At 42.8% G+C, this 22,987-nt stretch overlaps 1 protein-coding gene across 1 annotated transcript in view; it reads left to right on the top strand.

Annotated features, from left to right (window-relative positions):
- Nucleotides 1-21,540, top strand: part of LOC139288783 (histone deacetylase 7-like) — a 48,760-nt gene extending 27,220 nt beyond the window's left edge. Inside the window, 24 exon segments of the mRNA XM_070910190.1 lie at nt 1,873-2,063; nt 2,218-2,308; nt 3,007-3,127; nt 3,331-3,431; nt 3,757-3,879; nt 4,129-4,238; nt 4,823-4,924; nt 5,543-5,714; nt 6,291-6,496; nt 8,038-8,241; nt 9,039-9,264; nt 10,218-10,351; nt 10,634-10,754; nt 11,193-11,242; nt 11,737-11,844; nt 13,406-13,461; nt 13,984-14,071; nt 14,225-14,344; nt 14,445-14,542; nt 19,689-19,807; nt 20,235-20,368; nt 20,513-20,594; nt 20,842-20,980; nt 21,152-21,540. Of these exon segments, the coding sequence (XP_070766291.1) occupies nt 1,873-2,063; nt 2,218-2,308; nt 3,007-3,127; nt 3,331-3,431; nt 3,757-3,879; nt 4,129-4,238; nt 4,823-4,924; nt 5,543-5,714; nt 6,291-6,496; nt 8,038-8,241; nt 9,039-9,264; nt 10,218-10,351; nt 10,634-10,754; nt 11,193-11,242; nt 11,737-11,844; nt 13,406-13,461; nt 13,984-14,071; nt 14,225-14,344; nt 14,445-14,542; nt 19,689-19,807; nt 20,235-20,368; nt 20,513-20,594; nt 20,842-20,980; nt 21,152-21,194 (2,939 nt within the window). The 3' untranslated portion in view covers nt 21,195-21,540.
- Nucleotides 21,541-22,987: the final 1,447 nt, after the last annotated feature.

Raw genomic sequence — 22,987 nt, 5'->3', positions numbered from 1 at the left:
AGACTACTTAATAAACTGCATTTGGCAACTGAAATAGTTTAGCCTAGTGCAACACTGTAAGGTCTGACGCCGTCCCATACGGACCCGGACCTAAAATCAATAAATTATTAAGGGATTTAAAATTTTGACGGAGCGCTTCTATTTTAATCAGCGCAGCTTTTCTAGTCTTTGCGGCGCTGGTTTAGCGGCTCAGGAAACTCACAGACCAGTTGCATACGAGTTAAGCCAGCCCACGTGACGCTACTCAGCCAATCAAACCTGTGCATTCCAGGCGATAAACATTGCGACAGATGATAAGACGAGTGAACGATACAGAGAGAGAGACTGTTTAGTCAAGATGTGAAACAGTTAAGAAAGAAAAAGGGAAACTCAAGCTGCTGCTACACTTTATTTTGTTTTTCTAAAATTAAGCACTTTATTTTAAGATGCACAATTTTTCAAAAGCTATTTTATTTACTTCCTCTATTTTATTTTGAAATGCAGCCCTTCTTTTACTTAATGAGAGAAGAACATTATACACATCTACAGTATTATATATCTGTAGAGTTCAATGTTAAGTGACAATAAATCTTGTCAAAATGTTTCTTTATTTGATTTGACAGTCAGTTGTTGATTACAGGCAGACGTTGATACAACTGCTCGGCTACTTCAATGTATATCACACTAAATCACAACGCAAGTTAGACATTATGATGTTCCGGACCTTTGCTTGAGGACATTTTCTCTAACTGGACCTCTTCGAATTTGAGTTGAATACCCCTGATATATAGGCTGTTTTAACACGATTCATTTCTGCACTCTTTTTAGCATAGCACTGGAAATGTTATGACTGATACGTCAAATTGATTTTATATCAATTGTTTTTATAATATTCATTTAGCATGGTTAACTTGTAGTCAACGAACATTATCTCCTCCCAGTCTGTCTGAAAGGCCTCAAATGATCCATATTCCAAGCCAAATTAGTATCTTCTATTTTACCGGTTGGTGAACTTTCAGCAATTAACAATTTCAAGTTAAGACTGAATATGTTAAATACTAACAACTATAGCTCGCTCGAGGCTTGTACCAATGTCTAAGACTCATGGGATATAACCCTGCTAACCAAATAGGGCTTTTTGTTAAGTCTTTGTTAAAAGATGAGGTGCTGAAATTGTACTTTTCATACAGTTGTACAGAGTCCTTTATCCTAGTATACGGACAGAAACCACACGAGCATGTTTTATGAGAATAAAATAATGAAAGAAACATTTTCTGTCAGGGGCAAGGAGGTGAGACAGTAGCTACTGTTACATGGCTAATAGCCAGCAGTGCCTGGTAGCCTAGTTTCATGTAGTAATAGTTTCATCATAATTTTACATGCTAAATGCAATTCATTGTCAAGGTTACAATAGTTGTTGCCTGCTAAAGAAAAACTAAAGCCAAGTGTTTGTTCAACTCAAGTGACTCTAAAGCGACAGTTGAAGGTTATTATAATATAGACTGAAAGATAGTTTACACAGTAAACTGTCTTGGTTAAGTTTACTGTGTCACAGTATCTTCTATTGGAAGTCTATCATGTCAGACAATTCACTCTGTCTGACATTGAACGTTTCTGAAGGGATCAGCAGCTGTAATGTTTGTCTAGCCTGCTTGTTTATAGTCACTTCTCTCAGAATGGTGTGAACTGTTTGCTATGAGTTTTGCAACTCCAAAGTAAACAATAATTCTGGTGTATTTTCTACATGTTTTCTCAAAACACTAGTTAATTTTGCCTCTGTTTACATGTGGCCATTGTTTTTCAGGTAGGGTTTCCCACAGAGTATTGTGTAGATCAACTGTCTTTGTGGGGATGAAGCAAATTGACGCCTCTACCCCCCCCCTCTTTTCCCAGATTCCTCAGTGGCAGCGCTGGTGTCGTGCTCAGCCTTGTTTCCCATGGACCTCAGGGTGGGAGAGCGGGGGATGCGCCCTGGTTCGGACACGGCGCTCCTCACCCCACTGCACCCGCCTTTACTCCTCACCCCGTTCTCCCCTCAGCCCCGCACCTCCTTCTCCCAACAACAGTTGCACCAGCACATCCGGGTACGGATTTAAAGCATAGAGATAGGCTCATCTTCTTTGTGCAAGATTAAATACAATATGAATGTCTGAATAAGGACTGAATTAAAAATATTTGCACAATATATTTTCTTACATGTCTATTTGCTTTATGTATGTTGCCGTAATATAACTGTAGTTTAACATGGAGCAGAGGAGGCGAGAGCAGGAGCACCACGAGAAACAGCAGGAGTTGCAGCAGCTAAAACACAAAGACAAGAGTCAACAGAGTGAGTCCATTCAAACACTCACACTTTCTCTCTCACACACACACACACACACACACACACAGATTAAACTTCAACCGCTCTAACATGTTATTACAAGTTTCAGTTAACATTTGAAGTTGTATTTCTTTTCACTGAGCTTTACATAAAGCTATTTCCACATCTTTCGAAATAATTATGGCCCAGAGTGCTGACAGTGGCCAGAGAGGAAAGTCCCTGCAAGAGATCTCATTCATCTTTATTGAACAATGTTCCTCCGCTTTCAAAGCACTTTGCTTTGAAATGAGAGCTAAATATAACGTGACAAGTGGAGCTATAACAGTGGAGTTAAATATAGCTTCGGGTCTGGGCATACAAAGTCACTGGGTCAATATTGACTTGAACACCTCGTGTCACCTCTGTGTGCACACATTCGCGCACGCAGACAAGCAGCAAACATACTCTCAAACAAAACCAGTGACCTTACCCTGCACCGCACACCAATGCATCCGTACTCTCAACCATGCATGCATTTTCCGAAACTCCCCACAGTTTTGTTCTAGTCGTCTTTGTTATATATTTTAGTATTAATCACTGATTCTATCCTGCACAAGGGCTAGTTGCAGACACTGCTTTTGGCTGGGCCTTGCTCCTCCTTTTTTATGATGAAGCAGTTGGACCTTCTATGTATTTGATTGGGTAATTGTGTTATTGATTGACAGGTGCAGTGGCCAGTTCCCTGGTGAAACAAAAACTCCAGGAGGTGATTCTTAAGAAGCAGAAACAGGCGGCGCTGGAAAGAACAAACTCCAACACTCTGACTGCACCTCCTGTAGCATACAGGTGAGACACACACACACACACACACACACACATACACACAAACCGCGCACCAAAGAAAAATATCAAAGCACAGACAATTCTTTAAACTCTTTCAACTGTAAAATCAAAATTTTAAAATAAACGTCTGGCATATGTGGTGTGACTATTTACCCTAATGGTGGTTGTTGTATGTCTGTTTGTGTTTGTGCGTTGCGTTTTCCCAGAAAGCTGGGCCCAGACCCCAGTGTGTCCTCCCAGCCTCTGGTCTCATCTCCGTCACATCCTTCACCTGAGTGTTCAGAAGGGACGCCGCTACGCAGAGCAGGTAAACCATCCGACATCCCCAGTCCCACTTTGAATTCCATGTAGCTGCTTTAGTTTCAGGGTCCTTGTATTGCGCGTGCTTGGCTTACTGACACACTGTCATGGCTTACTGGGACACTTGAATGGATTAGAATCGTTAATGTTGTTAGTAACACCTGTGCTTTGACAAGTCAAAATGTCTGCTGTGAACAGTAAATGTAAAAGATTTCATTAACTGGAAATCGGCCGAATCATTGTTGTGGTATTGCAGTCAGCAGCAGAATGTAGTAAACAATTTGCACTTAATCACATCAAGTAACATCCCCCATGTTGCTTTACTGTGTTAGCGTCTGAGCCCAATCTGAAGGTGAAGCACAAGCTGAAGAAACACCTGAACACCCGCAAGAGCCCGCTCACTCGCAAAGAGAGTGCCCCGCCTGCTGTTAAACACAGAGTGCCTGACACACTGGGTAACTACACACACACACACACACACACACACACACACACACACACACACACACACAATGACTAAGAGTGGTAATGCATTATTGTTGTTTGATATGTGATAAGTTCAGTGAGTCAAACAAAGGATTTCATTGTTTCTTACTAAAGAATCGAACACATGATCCACTGATGTGATGAAATGTAATGTAAGTGAAATATGATCAAGATGCATAATTGTATTCTAAACTCACGCGCTGCCTGTCCCTCGCCAGACTCGTCCCCCAGCAGCAGCAGCACTCCAGTCTCTGGCTGTAGTTCTCCTAATGACAGTCTGCCCAATGAGAATGGGCTACTGCCATCTGCAGGCGGCCTCTCACATGAGGTTAGCAAAAAAACACACACACACACACATACACATTTTAGATTATTAATAAAGTAAAACTACCTAAACACAAAAGTCTCGCCTCAAGATTAACTGAACCATGTTTGTGCACCAAATCAAGTCCATGTGTTTATAAGTTTTGAGAAGTTATCTTTTTGATAGAAAACTGGTTTGGGAAAATACAGTTAAGACATCTTGATGAAGTTGGATCGATAAAGAGAAAAAGATAAAAAAAAGAAATACTTCCGTATTTGCCATTCAGTCTTGGAGATGGAAAAACATGAGCATTTTAAACAAGTAAGCACACGGTTGTTGTTTTTTTTCCATATACATGAGCTGTGCTGAGACGCTGAATAATGACATGTTTAAAGCAACGACACAAGAGTACGGGAGAACTGAGTGTTTGTCAGCTGTTTATACATAATTCATTTAATCACATAAAGTCAACCTCTGTCACACCTGCTGTGGACGTCTGACTCATGATTTCCCAGCGACAAGACAGCTGAGGCCAAAAAAAAACTAGCTTAGATTTCAAAATAAATGTCTATATTTTTGAACAGTGATTATGTTTGTGGCATTTCCAGGCCCAGAAGCTGCTGCTCAGAGATGGCACTCTAGCCAACTTCACCATCCAGAGTCCCTCTACACTGCCCACCATCACACTGGGACTACCAGCCAACGCCAGGGTAAACACTGAACTGCAACGAATGTCTATCATGACAACTCATTTATTCTTAAATCAAATCTTTTCCCTGAAACAGCAATGTTGTCGTTGTAGCCTAATGATATTGTCACCAGACTAACGCAGTGACTGGCTTCATTCAAGACACATTGAAAATATATATATCCTTTGTATTATAAAGGAATCTCACTCTATTCACAGATACGTATGTTGTAAGACAAAAACGTTTTATAGACTCATTAAGGAGTCATTAAAAATCATCTTAAAATGCAGTGTCTGTACAGTGTGTCAGTTAACATAGCGAGCTCACATAACTTACAAAGCTCGCATAACGTAACTTCTAAATCTCAATGAAATGAATGAATGAATGAAATCTACCCTCCCCAATATCCTGTTTTAAACAGGAAGTACGTCAAATAAAGGAAGCAAAAAAGCTGGTTCACTATGACACTGGTATGTTTATGAGTACTGTATATTGAAATTTCTGTGGCTTGAGAGTTGTTCTTATCATGTCACCTGGACAACATACTGAAATGTATTCAGCTTATTCTATGTTGGCCTGTAAATTCAGCTGTGATAAAACACCATGTGGCTATAAAGCTGTTTAACTGTCTGTGGGCAGGTTGAAGGAGAGCTGTCCTCTCTGAAGGTCGGCCGGGTGCCAGTGGTTACAGCCGGGGGCTCACCGGTCTTCCTCCCCCTGAGCAGAGAGGATCAGGCTGGGCAGCTGAACCCTCACCTGCCTGTCATCATCCTGGAGCCCTCTGGACTGGTACACACTCCGCTGCTCTCTGGTGAGACACACACACACACACACACACACACACACACACACTGAGACATATACATGTACGTGCATATAAACACTCAGTATATGTGCATATGTGTAGGGCCAAAAGCTCCAGCACTGATAAGGAATCACTAATTTTACTGAAACTGATTTACATCTCAGACTAGGATTGTATGCTTATGGAAAAAATGCACAAGGCTGCAAAACACACATCCAAGATGTTACCAAATAGCCACAAAAGGACACATGTACATTCATTAAATAAAGGAAGCAGTGATTTCACAAAGGCCTTTTCATTTTAATGGTCTACAATGGTAGAGCACCACCCAGTGGTGACATTTAGAATACTATTTTTTTCTTTGATTGATCGGCAAGTAAACCACTTCAGCATTGTGCTCTTCTATCACTCTCAATTCAGGGGCTTAATAAGCAATATTGTAAGTTAAGAGAAATGATAACATTTAAAAAAGAAATTGTTCAATCAATAAGGCAGCAGTAGTAACTGTTGTTTATTTGTGTGTGGGAAATTGTATGTGTGTGTCATACACAAAACTAATTATTTTCATGCTCCTGTCTCCAGTTCCAGGCCTAGACGCCGTCCCGCTACAGTTTGCCCCCCAGTTAGACCACCTGGCTCCTGGAGGCGCTCAGCCCCACAAGCCCCTGAGCAGAACACGCTCGGAGCCCCTCCCCCAGAGCCCGCGGACCCTTCACACACATCTCCTCCAACAACAGCACAACACCCAACTACTGGAGAGGCTCAAACAGCAAACCCACCTGGGCAAGGTATGGAGAAGTAAAGGCACACACTCGTCTGTATTCAGACTAAATGATCCTTAAAATCGATTTTGTTTTCACAGCCAGCATATACTCTTATACATATACACACAACACATGAAATATTACCCTGGTCACTTATACATTCATGCCCCTACCTGTATCCCAGATATGTTCAGATCTATTCAACAGTGTCGACGAGGCGATCTGTTCAGGGCTGCTATGGCAGAATGAAAGTCCCTGTCTGGTCTACGACCCGGTGGCAGTAATTTGAAGGGTGGCTGGAGGGGTGATCTTGAGTTGTGTTGAGACAAAGCTGAATTGACAAAAAAGACTGAAGCAAAGTTGCGTGGTGATTCCAGATGTTTGAGGAGGGAATGGAGGAGACATGCCACAGCCTGCTCTGTCCCTCGTTTGGCCCTATAGGTAAACTGGTGGGGGTCCAGCTGTGGTTTGCTGACTGGCAGGCTGGTGTTCAGAATCAGTTTTTCATGCGTGCGAGTGAGTGTCACCAGTCGGCAGCGGCTGAAGGACGGGGGTTTCTTGAGGTTGCTGGTATGACGGTGGATGCGGTGGGGTCTGTTATTGTGGCGTGGTCTTGATTCAGTTATGGTTTTTACTTTATGAAAGGTTTGTTTTGTGTTCATGTTGCTAAACTCCTGCTCCGAACTCCTTATATTTGACTTTGGCATTGATAATGTCATCCTTAAATTGTTTGTTGATTGTTTCAAGTCCGGTCCCAGCTTTGAAATGCACTCTGTTGTTCCTCTCAGTCTGTGCTTAATATGGGAGGTGATCCAGGGTTTGGAATTTTTGAACGTTCTTGTGGTGGTGATATAGTCAGTGATAACAGACTGCCTCTAGGTCATTTGAATTTATACTCACATTTACTTAGGCTGTACAGTACAGTACTGGAATGACATTTTTGCTGCCTTATGCCAAGACAGACTGAAAGCTGCATCCTGAAAAAACAGGCCTCAGCCTCCTGGTGAAAGATTTCAAGGCACTGAAATAACACACTCTGGAAGGGTATTGGCATAGGTTGCAAATGAATCGACGTCGGCTGCTTTTGCTCACATAAGTCTTTCAGAAGGTAACTGAAGCTGAACATGAAATAGCCTTATGATGTGAAGAGATTCTTGTGGCGTTCCGTCTTCAGTAGGAGAACCACGACAATCTCAACGCTACAATCTTGGATGTGGACATTAAAGTTGAAATATTTCAACAAAAGTAAATTGTTGTCTTCCTCAGCGAACTTCGGAAGATATCTTATTCAGCTTGTGTTGATTTTTGTGATTTCAAATGGGTTTATGTTGGAGCCCTCCAAAAATTCCACTCTTGTACAAGGCACTGCACATGTTTCCAACTCAGCACCTCATATTTACACTCATACCCCCCTCTCCTGGTAAATCCAACATTTCTTTGTTTCCATTTTTGAGTGCACCGTCTCTCGCCATCATGTCTTCATGTGAATGAATAAGTGCAAACACACATATTTGTCTGCATGTGTATTTATGCCAACTTAAATGTGTGTTTATGTGCATGTGCAGCTGATGTCTAAGTCCAGCGAGAAGCCCAGACTGCATCAGATCCCCTCTGAGGATATGGACTCAGAGGATGGTGGCGGGACGTCGCCCACAGAGCCAGCCTATCAGAGCAGAGTGAGAGCGGGGTCACTGAGGGAGGCGGGGCCAACAGCATCCAAGAGCCACGAAGAGCAAATTAACCTGCAACATGCACTCATACTCAACCAGGTTGGAAAACATAGTATACTTTCACACGTGAGATACACACACACACACACACACACATTGACAGGATGGAATAAAACCACACAACTGTTCTTCATCCAACAGTCCTGTAGATGGCGGCCTAACACTCGCAATTGCATGATTCTGGTCGCTGTTGCATGGTTTTGTGGTTTGACAACTACTCATTACATCAAAGTGGTTATCTCAGCATGTGATGACAGGGTGCATGTACTATAGCTGAGCTATTACTCTTTCAGAAATATGTGCCAGTCGCTGATCAGACAAACCACATAGTCGGGAGTCAGGCTTTGTTAGAAGGAATAACAAGAAGAAGGTCTAACAACAGCACAAAATCAGATCAATTGAGTATTTTAGAAACATCAGTCATGTTTTCAAGGTTAGCTGTGGGAAACAGGATTAAATGGTTTTAGGAGCCTGGTTTTTAAGGAAGAGATCCGAGAGAAAAATGACTTCCAGATTCAAAGCAGTTTACTTGATATTGACAGACCCAGGCTGGAGGGGCCAAATAAAACAATCTCAGATTTTATTGACATTAAGTTGAAGGGCGTTCTGTGACTTCCAGCACTTAATATCAGCCTGAGTGTGAGTGTTGGAGGGATGTATAGCTGCCTACCACATGTGGAAGTGAATGTTATGATATGTCGCTGATATCGGTGTAGAATGAAAAGTTTCTGCTCTATACTCTCACACTTAACCTTGTCATCTTTTATGTTGGTGATTTTCACTTTTGAATTATAGCTATGATTTGACTATGTTTCACCTTTATCATCTTTCTGTAGTCGTTGCTATGGGAACAGCAGAAGCAGCTGCAGCAGCTACATCGACAGATGGAGACCCTGGCAGTACCCATGTTACGCGGCAGTGGCGTGGTTGGTAGTGGGTTGGGTGTCCATCGCCCCCTGTCACGTACACAGTCCTCCCCAGCCTCCACCTCTCTCACTCTGCCTGAGAAACCCCTAAGCCTGGCCTCACAGGATAGCAGCAGCAAACCACGCTTCACCACTGGTGAGTCAGACATGCTTATACAGTATTAGAATAGGTGTGTTTAATCATTTTCTTCATGATATTCCAAATATAGGCGGAGGGGTTAGGACGCCAACAATATATCCACAACATCCCAGGTTCCAGCAGGGGACCATGTCGTTGCCCATCTTTCCCCAATTCCCAGTCATGTCTCTACTGCTGTATGCTGTAATTGTCTAACAAAGGCATAAATGCCCCAAAAAGAACTACAATAATAATAATAAAGGAAACAAAAATTGTATTTCATATAATTCCCAGCATCTAGCGCCGTGCACCTCGTGGCTATCTTAACACGTGGATCCAAAATGAAAAATAAACAAAAGGGGAAATTTGCAGTGTGATTAAAGCAGCAATTTAAAAACTAAACTGACACTGTGCTTTAGTTAAAGTCTGAAACAGTGCAGTTTCAAAAATGTTTTAAAGGAATGACTGATTTGGAAGCTGGTGGCAAGGCCTTCTTTGACTCAGATTATGGATCAATCAAGACACTACTGCCCTTGGGATCATATGGAATTAAATACTCAGAGAAATATGTAGGTGTTAGTCTAAAACACATTTTAACTAGTGGTATCTCCATTATTGTTTGAGCCCTTATGAGTACAACCACCGGCGGTTTGAGATTTGCTGTCTACTAATCAACTGTAAATGTCTAATGTGAAAACTAGCTCAATGCAACATATAAGTGTCATGTTTCTGATTGTCTTGGAAAGTAGTTTTCTGAGAAAATGAAGTGGAGCTTCCTCCAGATGTCACAAATATGTTCAATTGTAAATATATGAGAAAAAAAATCAGTCTCCTGATGCAGCTGGGGTAAATACAAGGGTCAGCGTTAACAGTACTCTTTGGGCTCCTAGTGTTAATATACTGTATACTGTATGTGCAAAATGTTGAGATCAAGTCTGTTTTCGTGTGTGTGTGTGTGTGTGTGTGTGCAGGTCTGGTGTATGATTCTCAGATGCTGAAGCACCAGTGTACATGTGGAGACAACAGCAGTCACCCAGAGCATGCTGGGAGGATACAGAGCATCTGGTCCCGACTACAGGAGAGAGGCCTGAGGGGACAGTGTGAGGTATGACACGAGACTTGTATGCGCGCACACACACACACACACACAAACACTGATTAGGCCGGTCTGGACACTGATGCTGTCTTCTTGTTCCTCCTCTGTGGTCACACTGAGTAGAATATTAAAACATGCTATTTGAATGACATTATTTGATCCAACCTACAGAAATGTGACTTCATTTGTCTGAAAATAGAAATGTTGAGCTTCTACAATGGATGTGTCTCTTTCTACAGGAGCAAAGTATTAGAGATGAGAACTTCAAATTAAACTGTTGTGTTCACACAGAGTATCCGTGGTCGCAAAGCCACTCTGGAGGAGCTGCAGTCAGTCCATACTGAGCGCCACGTGCTGCTCTACGGCACCAACCCGCTCAACAGACTCAAACTGGATAACCGCAAACTGGCTGGTATGCCTACATCTCAGATTGGTAGATTTGTACATTCTAGAAATGTATTCTTAATTCTGAGCCAAATTATGTCACTTCAAAAGAATTCCAAGTGATTTTAACAGTGAACATGAAAGACTTCTCCTTCTAAACTTTTTAAATATGATCTATGTCTATGTCTTGTCAATAACAAAGTGTTCATATTGCTGTCCTCGAACTACGTTAATTAAGTTTAAAAGAAATTACAAACATGATGGTGTTACACAGCGTACTGGATGTGTCATCACAAACAGTTTTCTCACGCCACTAATACTCCTAATTGAATGGATTATGCCCGGTCAGCACATGGCCTCTCTTTCCATTAGCCATGTTGGGACAAAAGAATGATGTTGAACAGAATAAGAAAGGGAAATGTAATTGAATAAATGAATGTTTCTGCTTGTGTTTCTGCTTTCTCAGGAATTCTCTCTCAAAGGATGTTTGTGATGTTGCCATGTGGGGGTGTAGGGGTAAGTGAAAACACACACACACACACACAGCTCTATTTTTGATCATACTATAATTCACCATTCAGGTCAACTCAATCACTGCGTTGACGAGGGACGGTAATGTTTCAAACAAAGTCAAGCGAGAGAAAAAGAGAAAGACGAGGATATTAAAGAGGAAAAGAGAGTTGACTTGGCCCAGTGCTAACATTTGCTTGACGGTCCGTGTCGGACCATGAAAAGTCAGACTAATGGGAACAACATTTGACCAAGGATAAAAGAAATGCCTCGGATTTCATTGTCCAAGCCAGATGGACAGCAATGCGAACAAAAGCTGCATTTCAAAATGGGAGAGTAAAACTGACATTTTTCCTCTGAAGTCGCAGCTGTACGTTTGGTCATCCATGAACCAAGACAGAGAGTCTTCAGTTTTCTGCGATTGTCCCAGAGGCGCTTTAGACATAGTCAGTCTGCTTCACACAGCAGATATTATAAATATTTCTGTTTGCTATTGGCAGGTTGATAATGACACCACCTGGAACGAGTCGCACACCTCCACGGCGTCACGCATGGCAGCAGGCAGCGTTGTTGAGCTGGCCTTCAGAGTGGCCAAAGGAGAGCTCAAGGTGAGACACTAAATCCGGGAGTCATTCTACGCTAGAGGTGGGATAGTGTGAAGGAGCCAGGCGTCAGATCCACAACTAGTCGGAATAATAGTTTGAGTCGCCTGCCTTGCTTTACGCACTGTCTGCACAAAGGCGTTGGAGTGATGCGGAAAACTCAAACTTGGTATACAGATGAATTATTCCCAGAACATTTAATTCAAATATTACCATGACTTCCACATGACCCCACAGACGGTTAAGCGCAAAACAATATGTAAGCAAGAGCACACAAAGAATTGTCCCCGTACGTTGATCATTATACCCATACACACACAGAGTCAGTGCGTTTAAGGCACTGGGTCAAAGTTACTGTGAAATAATTCTGGAGTTTGTATCCACCCCTGGCAGTGTGTCGTTCCTGTATGTCAACTACAAGGGTCAGAAAGACACATCAGCTTAGAAATGCATCCGGCAGAGAAGCATGCCTCACCCTAGCCTTAAGGAGCTACTAAGCCACTTCAAAGATGAATGGCTTTCAGAAAAATTGTTTTCCCGTCATGCCATGGCCTAAAGTTTCTTCCTTTTCCTCCTCAAAATGATTAAAAGTCTGGGACAAACATGAAATTCTTCTTGTTTTTGTTTTTTTATTCGAAATGGCCAAATGTAAAAATACAGTTGGCATAAGGTTTAGATAGTTTTACCCTAAAACACAAACAAACAAAAAAAGGTTGCACAAAACAAGGCAGGCAGGCGAATGGAAAACAATAAACAGCACCCTAAGGCTCAGTCTATTCTGAGCAGTGGCAGTACACAACCACAACAGGACACTACAACCGCAGGACAACCACTCCGCTTCAGTCAAGCCGTTTCTGAGCTGTACATATTGTAGGGAATGAAAAGGCCTACTATATATACTAATGTATATATATATAGTAGGCCTGTAATAAGTATCTTGAATAGCCTCCATTGTCTTTACATTGGCAGTTTACAATCCCACTCATGCATTTGAACTATTTTTTGATCTTTGTCATTCTCTCTTCTCCCTATATCCTTATACACGCACACACACACCTACTCACGTGCGTAAAATCTAAATGTGAAATTTTAAATTTCCTGTTAATTACTTATCTATATTTCTTTCCTTTTTGGTTTTTGTCATTGTTTTGCCCTCTTGTCTTGTCATAACTCTGTTCATCACTTACCTTCCACTATTAAAAAAGTATGGTGAAAAAATCTTCAATCCACAATAACAAAGAACTTGTATCGTGTGGCTAGAAGATACTTATACTGGGTTTAAAGTCAAAATAGGTAGTTTGAAAACCATATAAATTGCAGGGATTTTCTAGTATATAATTGAAGAATGTGATCATAATGGAAACCTACTTTACTGCTACAAATACAAGCAGCTCTGATGTGAACAAACCTGACGTGACCATTAGTTGCTTCTTAGTTAGGTTTTGAATTTTGCCACTGGGGTTGTACCGCCAAGGAAGAGGTTTCTTCATGTATGTGTGCCAGAACATATTCCTGTACATTATAAAAGCCCTGAAAACACTGATTAATGGCTTTTTCTTCTGCACAGAACGGCTTTGCTGTGGTCAGACCGCCAGGGCATCACGCAGACCCCTCCAATCCAATGTAAGTGTGTTTGGTGTGTGTGTGTGTCAGTCACATGCTCAGCCTGACCACATGCACTGTCAGCAGCTTCTCTCTGGAGGATATTTATGAAGTGATATAGAGAAGAGAAAGGGACAAAATAAGGAAGATTAATACTTTTTTGTGGGGGTTTTTTTTGTTGTTTTTCTGTTTTTTTTCTTGGACTACTCATCTTCTTCTCATTTATCTTTAGCACAATCGTATACAGCTACTTTACTATTTCCCTTGTTACATTTTTGACATACACAAAAGTCATCAAGAAGAGGCGCGTGCAAGATGAAAATAAACTTGAATTTTTGACACTACACACCGCCAAAACGCGAAATTCAGTGTCACAGAGCCTTTCCAATATTCCCATGGCTGCACGTCACTCATTCTACAATTGAGTGAAAGAAATTAGAGCTAAGAGGGACCTTCCGTATTTTTTCTTTTCAGTTAAAGTCTTAACTTTCTTCAGAACTGTCTTTAAACTTCAGTTTCGTCCTGTCCGTATGTGTCTATCAGGGGTTTCTGTTACTTCAATTCCGTGGCCATAGCCGCCAAGCAGCTCCAACACAAGCTCAGCGTCAGCAAGATCCTCATTGTTGACTGGGTAAGACGGCTCGTTAACTCTGGCCTCATGCTGGCGGTTTTACTATTATATCATATGTGCTTGAAGCATGTCTGTGATACTCAATAGCGCATTTATCTCCTGTGGTGTTGCTATGTTGCAATGTAAACATGTCGTACTTCATCCTGTTGCTAGGATGTTCACCATGGTAACGGCACCCAGGAAGTGTTCTACAGCGACCCCAGCGTTCTCTACATCTCGCTTCATCGCTATGACGACGGAAACTTCTTCCCTGGCAGCGGGTCTCCAGCTGAGGTGGGTGACGTCCAGGGCACATTGTAACAGATCGCAAATACAAACTGTATTTTTCTTACAGAATGCAAATGCAGCACTTTTTTTTTTTTTTCTGGTTTAGGTTGGTTCTGGAGCAGGTGAAGGATTCAACGTGAATGTGGCGTGGACAGGAGGACTGGACCCACCCATGGGAGATGCTGAGTACCTCGCTGCATTCAGGTAGAACCAACTACTTCTCTGTTTAAACACTGCATGGATGACATATGAAAGGACAGTCCACATTAAGTGTCTGAGTTGTTCAAAACTGCTTCAATGCTTCCTGACATGAATTCCAAGCCTCTATGGGTCTATACAGCAGGGATGAACACGGTCCCATGTTGCTCAGAAATCTCCCATAGGTGTCCAGTTGGGCTGAGATCTGAGTTACAGTGGAGGATACAGCAAATGATTCACATAATTTTCATATAAATCATTCAGTGACCCCTTGTTTCTTTTAGCATCTGCATTTATTGTGTGTCTCCACTCACTTATTCCGATGTTTTTCTCTTTAATTTGTACTGTATGTTATGGTGCTCCCATGTTTGACAGAATTATAGAGACACTTTCCAGACTATTGTACACTTCTGGTTCTCAGACTCCTGGAAACCTGGATATCTTCTGGGTTGTGTCTGTGATACACAACAGAAAGTCTAAAATGGCTATATCATGGTTTATTATTTTATTTTACTTTTTTATTTTTATTTTATCATATATGGCATCCTGCAAATGTTTATATGTTATATATAATGTTACTGCATTTTTCCTCTCAAAAAATATTCCAAGTGTAGAGAAAGTGTCTCAGCATCCTCTCGAAGTTAGCCCAAAGCAGGGACTTTATGTTTCCATCTTTAATTCGTGCCTTGGACGTGAAATCTAGTAGATGAGGCAACAGACATGGAAGTCTGAGCTGGGTCACTGTCCAAGTAGTTTTGCCACCACCTGTGTTCCAGTTTTTATTGATCCGGATAAGGATATTCAGTGGAGCTGTAATCAGGCTATTACTCTCATTTCCTTTACACTGAGCCACAACAAAGACACTTAAGCTGAGCCTCTGATCAGCTTAACGTTGCCTCTGACGTACTTCTTGCGTAATTAATAATCCTCGTCATTTGGAGAGCATGTGTCTGGCGCTCCCTGTTTCCAATAACTTCAGATGCTTTACAGTAAATGGTTTCTAGGTCTTGTGTTTGACAGATTGCAAACCGTTACTTCCTGCTTGTGGGTTGGATAATTGTCACTGGTGGGTGTTTGGCACCAATAAAGGTTCAGTCGTGTGGGCTTTTTGGTTGTCTGGTGCATCCAACCCCAAGGAAACTGTGGCAACCGCATGGTTACTGGAACAGCGGCACAGTGGCAAAGTGGCAGACATAAGGGGGGAAACATACACATAAGCATGCATATGTTTATATACAGTACTTGAGCACAAACACACAAGTTCAAACGTGCACCCACACACATACACCCATCAGGTGGGTGGGCCATGATCCTAAGACTAATGAAATGACGTTACTATCATTACCTCCAGTAATACACTTATCAAACAGAATACTGCTCATTTGAGGGGATTTAGATTTAGATATCAACAGGTACAGACCCTGATACTAAAGGGGCCTGTCCTTCCTTCTGAAGTGTTCTTGAGCAAAACACTGATTCCTCGCCAGCTCCAGGACTGCCTTTTTGTAGCATGGCCCTGAGACCTCTGACCTTTCTGCGGGGCAGAGCGACAGAAAGACAGATTTTCCTATGAGGATAATTCAAGGCAGGGGGGTTGTGCACCCAGTGTCTTTGAGGGGGAACAGTTCACCTCCACGGCAGTGACATGTCCAATTTTGTCAACCCTCTTGAAATATACTTGCAAGCTGAGCACGGGTGGATTGGATTACAACTAGGCAAGGGTTAGTCAAAGCATTTGGCGTACAAGAGAAAATGTCATGTACTCAGCTGGCCGGTGGAGACAAACGGCCAGAAGGTCCTATATGTATATTGTAACAAAGTTTTTCAACCGGATACTGGATTTAGATATCATCTTTTTTTTATAATGGCATCCCCTCTAGAGTCTGAAGAGAAGCATTTAATGCAGCTTTGATTTGTGAAACATTTGATGTTTGCAGATCCATCTGCTCATCATTTAAATTTAAACGTGTCCCTCCCTGTTTGTTCCTTAACATCAGAACTGAACAGAAAAACGTTGTGAGCACAGTGAAAAAGGTAATGCTGGCTTCAGTCTTTTGTTTTCATGGGGAGAGACCTCCCTAAAGCGTTGGACGTTGTGGAGTTTCTGTGTTCTCAACGTTCTCCCAAGTACTCAACGAGTGAGCTTTTGCACCTTCCTGATATCAAGATAAAATACAGAACATATTTATTTTGTTCTATGGCAAAATTCAGTTGAACCAGTCTCCAAAGTCATCAGATTGAGGGAAAGTCAGGAGCGACGTGTCACCTCAAGTTCACTGGGAACAAGAGAACCGATTCAAAGTATAATTTTCATTACATAATGCCAATCGTATGGCCTCGCATTTAGATCTGGACCTAATAGAAGTTCTAAATAAGTCTCTGTTTGTTCCAATCTGCCCGGAGCCCCAGATGGGGAGAGTTCTCCACATCAAAACGTTTCAGTTAATTGTCTGCTCAGTTATAGAAAACAATACCCATTCTAAGATGTGATGTGAGTTGGTCACAGGTTCCAGGTGAAACTTGAACTGAATGCTATAGAAACTCTGTCATGCAACAAAGGTAGACATGAATGGAGGACATTGCGATTACATGGTCAAGCGTGCATTTTAGGCCACCAGGAGGAACGGTCGTCAACCCAGTCCAAGCTCCATGAAGACAAAGAGAAGTCACACATGGAACCAGAGTTACATTTATGTGTCAATTTGACATTCAAAAACAAACAGGTCTTCCTTTGTCATCGAGTCTTACTTTAATACATGTTGTTGTCAATTCATAAGCATGTCAAGAGCAAAGGTGCAGATTAAGTATTCACTGCATTTAATGAGAAGGGGTAGCTGTAATATTTTGAGCTGTTTGGAAAGGACATTTCTTGTGGGAGTTGCTCATGATTATTATGATTAGCCTGTAGGTCCACATAATCTTTTTGTAGGCCTTAATGGGGAGGCGCTTTGCCTTAACACCATAAAAAAAAAGAGCATTTTTCCTTTCACGGACTCAAAATCTAAAAGGCCCCCACCTCCCACCCACCACTTACACACCATGCACCCCCTTTGTAATTCATAAGGTTTGTAAATGTTAAATGGTCTGTGAGGGGGGGGAAAAAAAGGAAAAGGTGTGTTTAGGCCGTTTAATAGAATGGATACTTTCTATGGGTTCTAAGTTAGTGAATGCTTCAACTTCAGAAGGGGGAGCTTTGTTGCATTTTCACCTTATCCTTCACTCTCACCCCCCTTCTTTTCCATTACCTTCTCCCTCTTCCTCTCCTCCCTTGATTGATCTTTAATAAGCGCCCCCCCCCTTCCTCTCCTCCGCCCTCGCTCCTTCCCTCCATCTTTCCATTAGTTTGTCTGTAGTTACTCTCTCTGGGGGGAGCGTGGCAGCTTTAATGGGTCTGCAGGGGAGGTGGGGTGGGGTTTTGCGGTTAGGTGTGTGTGTGTGTGTGTATTCGGGGGGTATGAGTGAAGAGTGTGCATATGCTCTTGTTTCATATGCACATGACTGTGATAAAGTTTAGGTCTGCTGCGTGCTCATGGATCAAAACTGACCCGCTGCATGTGTTGTTGTTGCTGCTGCATGCGTTGTGTCTTTGTGTTGTGTATTGTTGTGCAAATACACATGTATGTGCTCATGCTGGAATGTGTTTGTGTGTTTTATCTCTCTGTGTCCTCATTTGTGTCCATGAGCTCATGTTGTCCATCTGCATGCAGTCATGACAGCAGTATGTGTTTGGATATGTGTGTGTGTGCGCTTTAATATGTATGTGTGTATGAAGGGGAGGGAGGGAGGTCTCCCAAGTCCCCAGGCAGAATAATGAAGGTAAATGGATCCCAGATGGACTGTTTTTCCTCTTTTCTCTGTGTTGTCAATGACGTGAGGAGAGTGACAAGCCTCTAATGGGAAACAGACTCACACACTCCGTCTTTGAACTCCGCCGACAGCATCGAGCCGCAGAGTCGAGCCTCTCTCCGCCCCGGGACAGCAGCGCTCTCCGCCTAACAACAATAGCATTAAGGAAATATTCATCTGTTTGAAGTCCACAAGCAGCACAAAGCAGCTATAAGAGCTGACAAAACAATATGACTTTGTCAAGCAGACGCGTCTGTCTTGAGGCTGCGCAGTTTACCTAACGGAGAAACAAAAGTCCTTTGTCCGCTCCGTTCGAGCCTGGGACCAGCCAAACCTCGGGTTTCACTTGTCATTTTAATGGCTTTGTTTAGATTTGATCATAAATATTTGTTTGATTCCCGTGAGACTGCCCAGTTCGGAAATGCCCAGTTTGATTTGAAAGCTGCCACATTTTACTGAATCGGGGACAGGCGTCACGAGCAAACTGATGAAACAAATCTATGTTAAAGTATCAGCGACTCGCTAACCTTTTGATTCAGCTGAGACGTGGGCCACAACTGGCTGGGACTCTTTTGATGTGTGTACCTCCTCTTTCCTCTGCAGTGATTAAACTTTGTGAGTGATTAAACGTCAAAAACAACCTTCCTCAGTGGTGATGTCAGTACAGCAACAGTACTTTTGACAGTTGCTCTAAGTTGACAAGTGTTGACTGCAGAGTTTGCGCACTTTCGAAGCTGAAGTGTGGACGGGCAGAAACCTTGTCATAGTGTTGATTTCGTGAGTTATCATTGAGACGTGGGTAGGAACTCTCCCTTCCTGTGAGTAAATGACCATACTCTGTTCTTCTACTGTTGCTTTTTACGTGACTTGAAAGTAAAAAAGCCCAGTTCCCTCTCCTTCTATTCTTTGAGTTGAACTATATACGTAAGGCTCAAATGCGCACATGAAAAAAAGGACACGACAGCATACACGTCATTTTAATCGTTGTATTATGTCTGTCTATGCAGCAGGGTGCTTCGGACCTCTTTAATGTGTTATTCTGAAACAATGGGCGCATGTTATAGCCCAAGAGATCACACAAACCTGCAGTAGGACAGACACCACATGGCAAAACACAGCGGACTTTTCATTGGCACGAGTGGTAAAAATTCAAATTCAAATTTCGCACAGGTGTTATCCTTGAAAGAGTGTTGTGTAATGTGCTGTGTGACTGTATCAGCTTCTGTTGGCAACCAGTAGGGAACTGCAACAACGCAGACGCCTCTCCCCAGTGCCCTGCAGTTACAGTGTGTTCGCGTCCCTACAGGTCCGTGGTGATGCCCATTGCCCAGGAGTTCTCTCCGGACGTCGTTCTCGTGTCGGCCGGGTTTGACGCCGCCGAGGGCAACCCCGCTCCTCTGGGAGGATACAAGGTCTCTGCCAAATGTAAGCACGGTTCTCCACCACAGGCTGCGCAGTCTGTCCTCCGGTCCTTACCTCAAGGTCTCATTTTTAGCCAGGGATGCCAATAAGAGCTTTACTTTATGGTCCTGTGGGTATTTTGAGATATTAATAGATTATTACAGCTCCTGTCGAGCAGGGACCAAAGAGCAGGAGTTGTACCTCGCTGCATCACTGATGTAACCATAATTATAGTAATTAGTAGGTGGTGTGTTGATGTGGGAGGATCTACAAGGTAAAAATATACGTTTATTTTCATAGAATATTGGAAATTATAGCAACACTCGTTTTGGTAAGTCTTACAGTAAGTGGTCCCGTGATTGCAGCTTACCTGCCAAGCTTTATTGTGATTGGCTTGTGCATGGCCCATCCTTCTCGTTAACATTTGCGTGTGTGCATTTGTCTACCACAGGTTTCAGCTTCCTGACCCGCCAGCTGATGTCTCTAGCAGGTGGTCGTCTGGTTTTGGCCCTTGAGGGAGGTCACGACCTCACAGCTATCTGTGATGCATCTGAAGCCTGCGTCAGTGCACTGCTGGGCATACAGGTAAGGCATGCTGGGTAATGGAATCCTTTTTTCCTTGTTGTACCACATCTCTTCAGTCACTTCTTGACCAAGCATGTAGCCACTGAAAAGATGCCAAACCGAAGGTCATTTGAGTGTCTTCATGGCTGCCTCTCTGTCATGTAGGACCCTCTGCCAGAAGAAGTCCTGCTCCAGAAGCCCAGCGCTATCGCAGTCCGCTCCCTGCAGACTGTCATACAGATACAAAGTGAGCAACACTTTAGTCATTTTTATTTATTTATTTTCTTGTTGTTTTGACCTTTGTTCCTTTATTTCACCCTGTGAAAGTCCCCTGAGTCTTCGTCCTTCCCTCTTCTTACTATCGTAATCAACACATGTGGCCACTTTGGTGTTTGCATGTTAACACCAGTAACCTGTATGTGTGTGTGTGTGTGTGTGTGTGTGTGTGTGTGTGTGTGTGTGTGTGTGTGTGTGTGTGTGTGTGTCTGTTGCAGGTCAGTACTGGCAAAGTCTAAAGGCGTACAGTGGGTCAGTGGGTCTGTCCTACCTGGCTGCTCAGAGAAGCGACTGTGAGGAAGCAGATGCTGTCAATGCTTTGGCCTCACTCTCTGTGGGAGTCCTTTCCAACAAGAGGTACAGCGCACACATTCTCACACACACACACACACACACACACACACACACACACACACACACACATGGTCATGCAACCAAGCAGAGACAAAAATCCCACTTTCACGCTTCATGTTGGCAATTAACTCCCCCAGCTCTCCATTCACGTCTGTTTTTCATCCTTTCCTCCAGCCTCCCCGACGAGCCAATGGAGCATGACAGTGACTCCATGTAGAAGAATCCGACCAATCACCTCACAGAACTCACTTTCAGGAATCGGGCCCCACCTGGGATCATGGGATCTCCTGCGCTGTCACATGACCACGACGGGGACGTGCTTGTAATACCACTGAGCCCCACCCATCTGCCTTATTCACACACATGCACATCCACCAACACACACAATGCTGAACCTCTACAGACCTGCAGGATGAGCACCTCAATGCTGGCAACGACTCAGCTGGAGCCAGCAGCACCACCTGCAGCTGGGAAGCCTTCTGAAACCTCACCAAAGAGCAATACAGGACGATTTGGATAGACTTTTCACCGGATTGTGTGTGTTCAGAGGTCCAGTGACCACAAACCTGATGGGAACAGACAGAATTCAGATGCAGAGTCCCACCTCTGATTCTTCTTGAAGCACTATGTACCAGCAGCTGTTTCGTTGCCTTAACTTTGCCTTAACGGAAGGACCAACATCAGGTTTCAGAGGGAGGAGACTTTGCAGTATGAAGTCCTCTCTCTTCCGCCACTTTGCTTCCCAACGCAGACCAAATGGGATGCAAAATGGCTGACACGGAATCAACCTATGACATCAGGTGAAAGCACATACGCATCCATCTGATGGATAAGATGCAAAAATATCAATACAAAGAAGTGGCCACATCGTAAAGAAGGAATATGGGGGGGGGGGAGGAAAAAAAAGACACGGAGATTGTCTGTTTTAATGATGTCATTACATGCAGTTTAACCACTAGAAGAAGACAACAAAGAACTCGTGAGAGAAAATGAAGACACGAAATGGACAACTGTGGTTTCGTACAAACAAAGAAAGGGCAGATGTCCTTGTTGTTTTATTGCACTGTTCATTCCATAATGTGAACCATAAGAAATTCCAAAGCTCTGGGAAAAAAAAACAAACAAAAAAAACAAACTCCTCTCTGTAGGTTATTTAATAGTTCTTTTTTTTTTTTTTTTTTTTGACGATTTGGATGAAATTGTGTTTTGCTATATTTTTCCCACTCTTCATCTGAGATGTCTTATGAAGTCTCCGACTCGCTCCGAGGACGTGCATTGGCCGAGATACTGTAGAGTTGAATTTCTCAATGAAGTTAACCTGAAAAGTAGGCGAAGATTTTCAGAGCAGGATTCTTTTCCACTGCTGTTCGGTGTCTTAAATGCACACACGTACACATATACACACACACATACACACACACACACACACACACACACGTACAGAGCAATGATGAACTATTGATGTACCACTAGTATTGAATACTGTATATTATTGTTTATATTTGAGATTAAAGAAGTGTTCATTCCACCGTGGCACCACTGAGGACCATTGTATTGTTCTATAGTAGCAATAATGTTAATGCACTTAATGGACATCACCCAAAGAAAACTGCCTTAAAACAGCCTGCAAAGGGGGCTGTGCGAAGCAACACAAGGGACCAGTATGGATACTGCTCTCACAGTGACTCTACTTTTAAAAGACATCTTTCTGAACCTGTGGATTTAAGTTGAACATCATATATGCAGATGTTTGTATACTGTTTGTTTTGATGATGACTACAGTGACCTGTGTTCAAAAAGTTCAGTTTCTGTCAGTTTTGGAGTTCCAGGCTTTCTCACGGTCTAATTAAGGAAACTCCTGCATTGCGTTTAGTTTGGAAGTGAACTCTTTTTTTTTTTTTCCCGCCCATGTGAGGCTCTTCCCCGCGACTGTGCTTAGCAGCAGCTCTCCTTTTGGCATCAGCCTCGACAATGCTGAACATGTCGGTTTATCGTCTGCGTGATGTCTGC

The sequence above is a fragment of the Enoplosus armatus genome, chromosome 8, assembly GCF_043641665.1.
Source record: "Enoplosus armatus isolate fEnoArm2 chromosome 8, fEnoArm2.hap1, whole genome shotgun sequence".
NCBI classification, from domain to species: Eukaryota; Metazoa; Chordata; class Actinopteri; order Centrarchiformes; family Enoplosidae; genus Enoplosus; species Enoplosus armatus.
The sequence above is the reverse complement of the archived record's forward strand: the minus strand, read 5'-3'. Positions and strand labels throughout refer to the sequence as shown.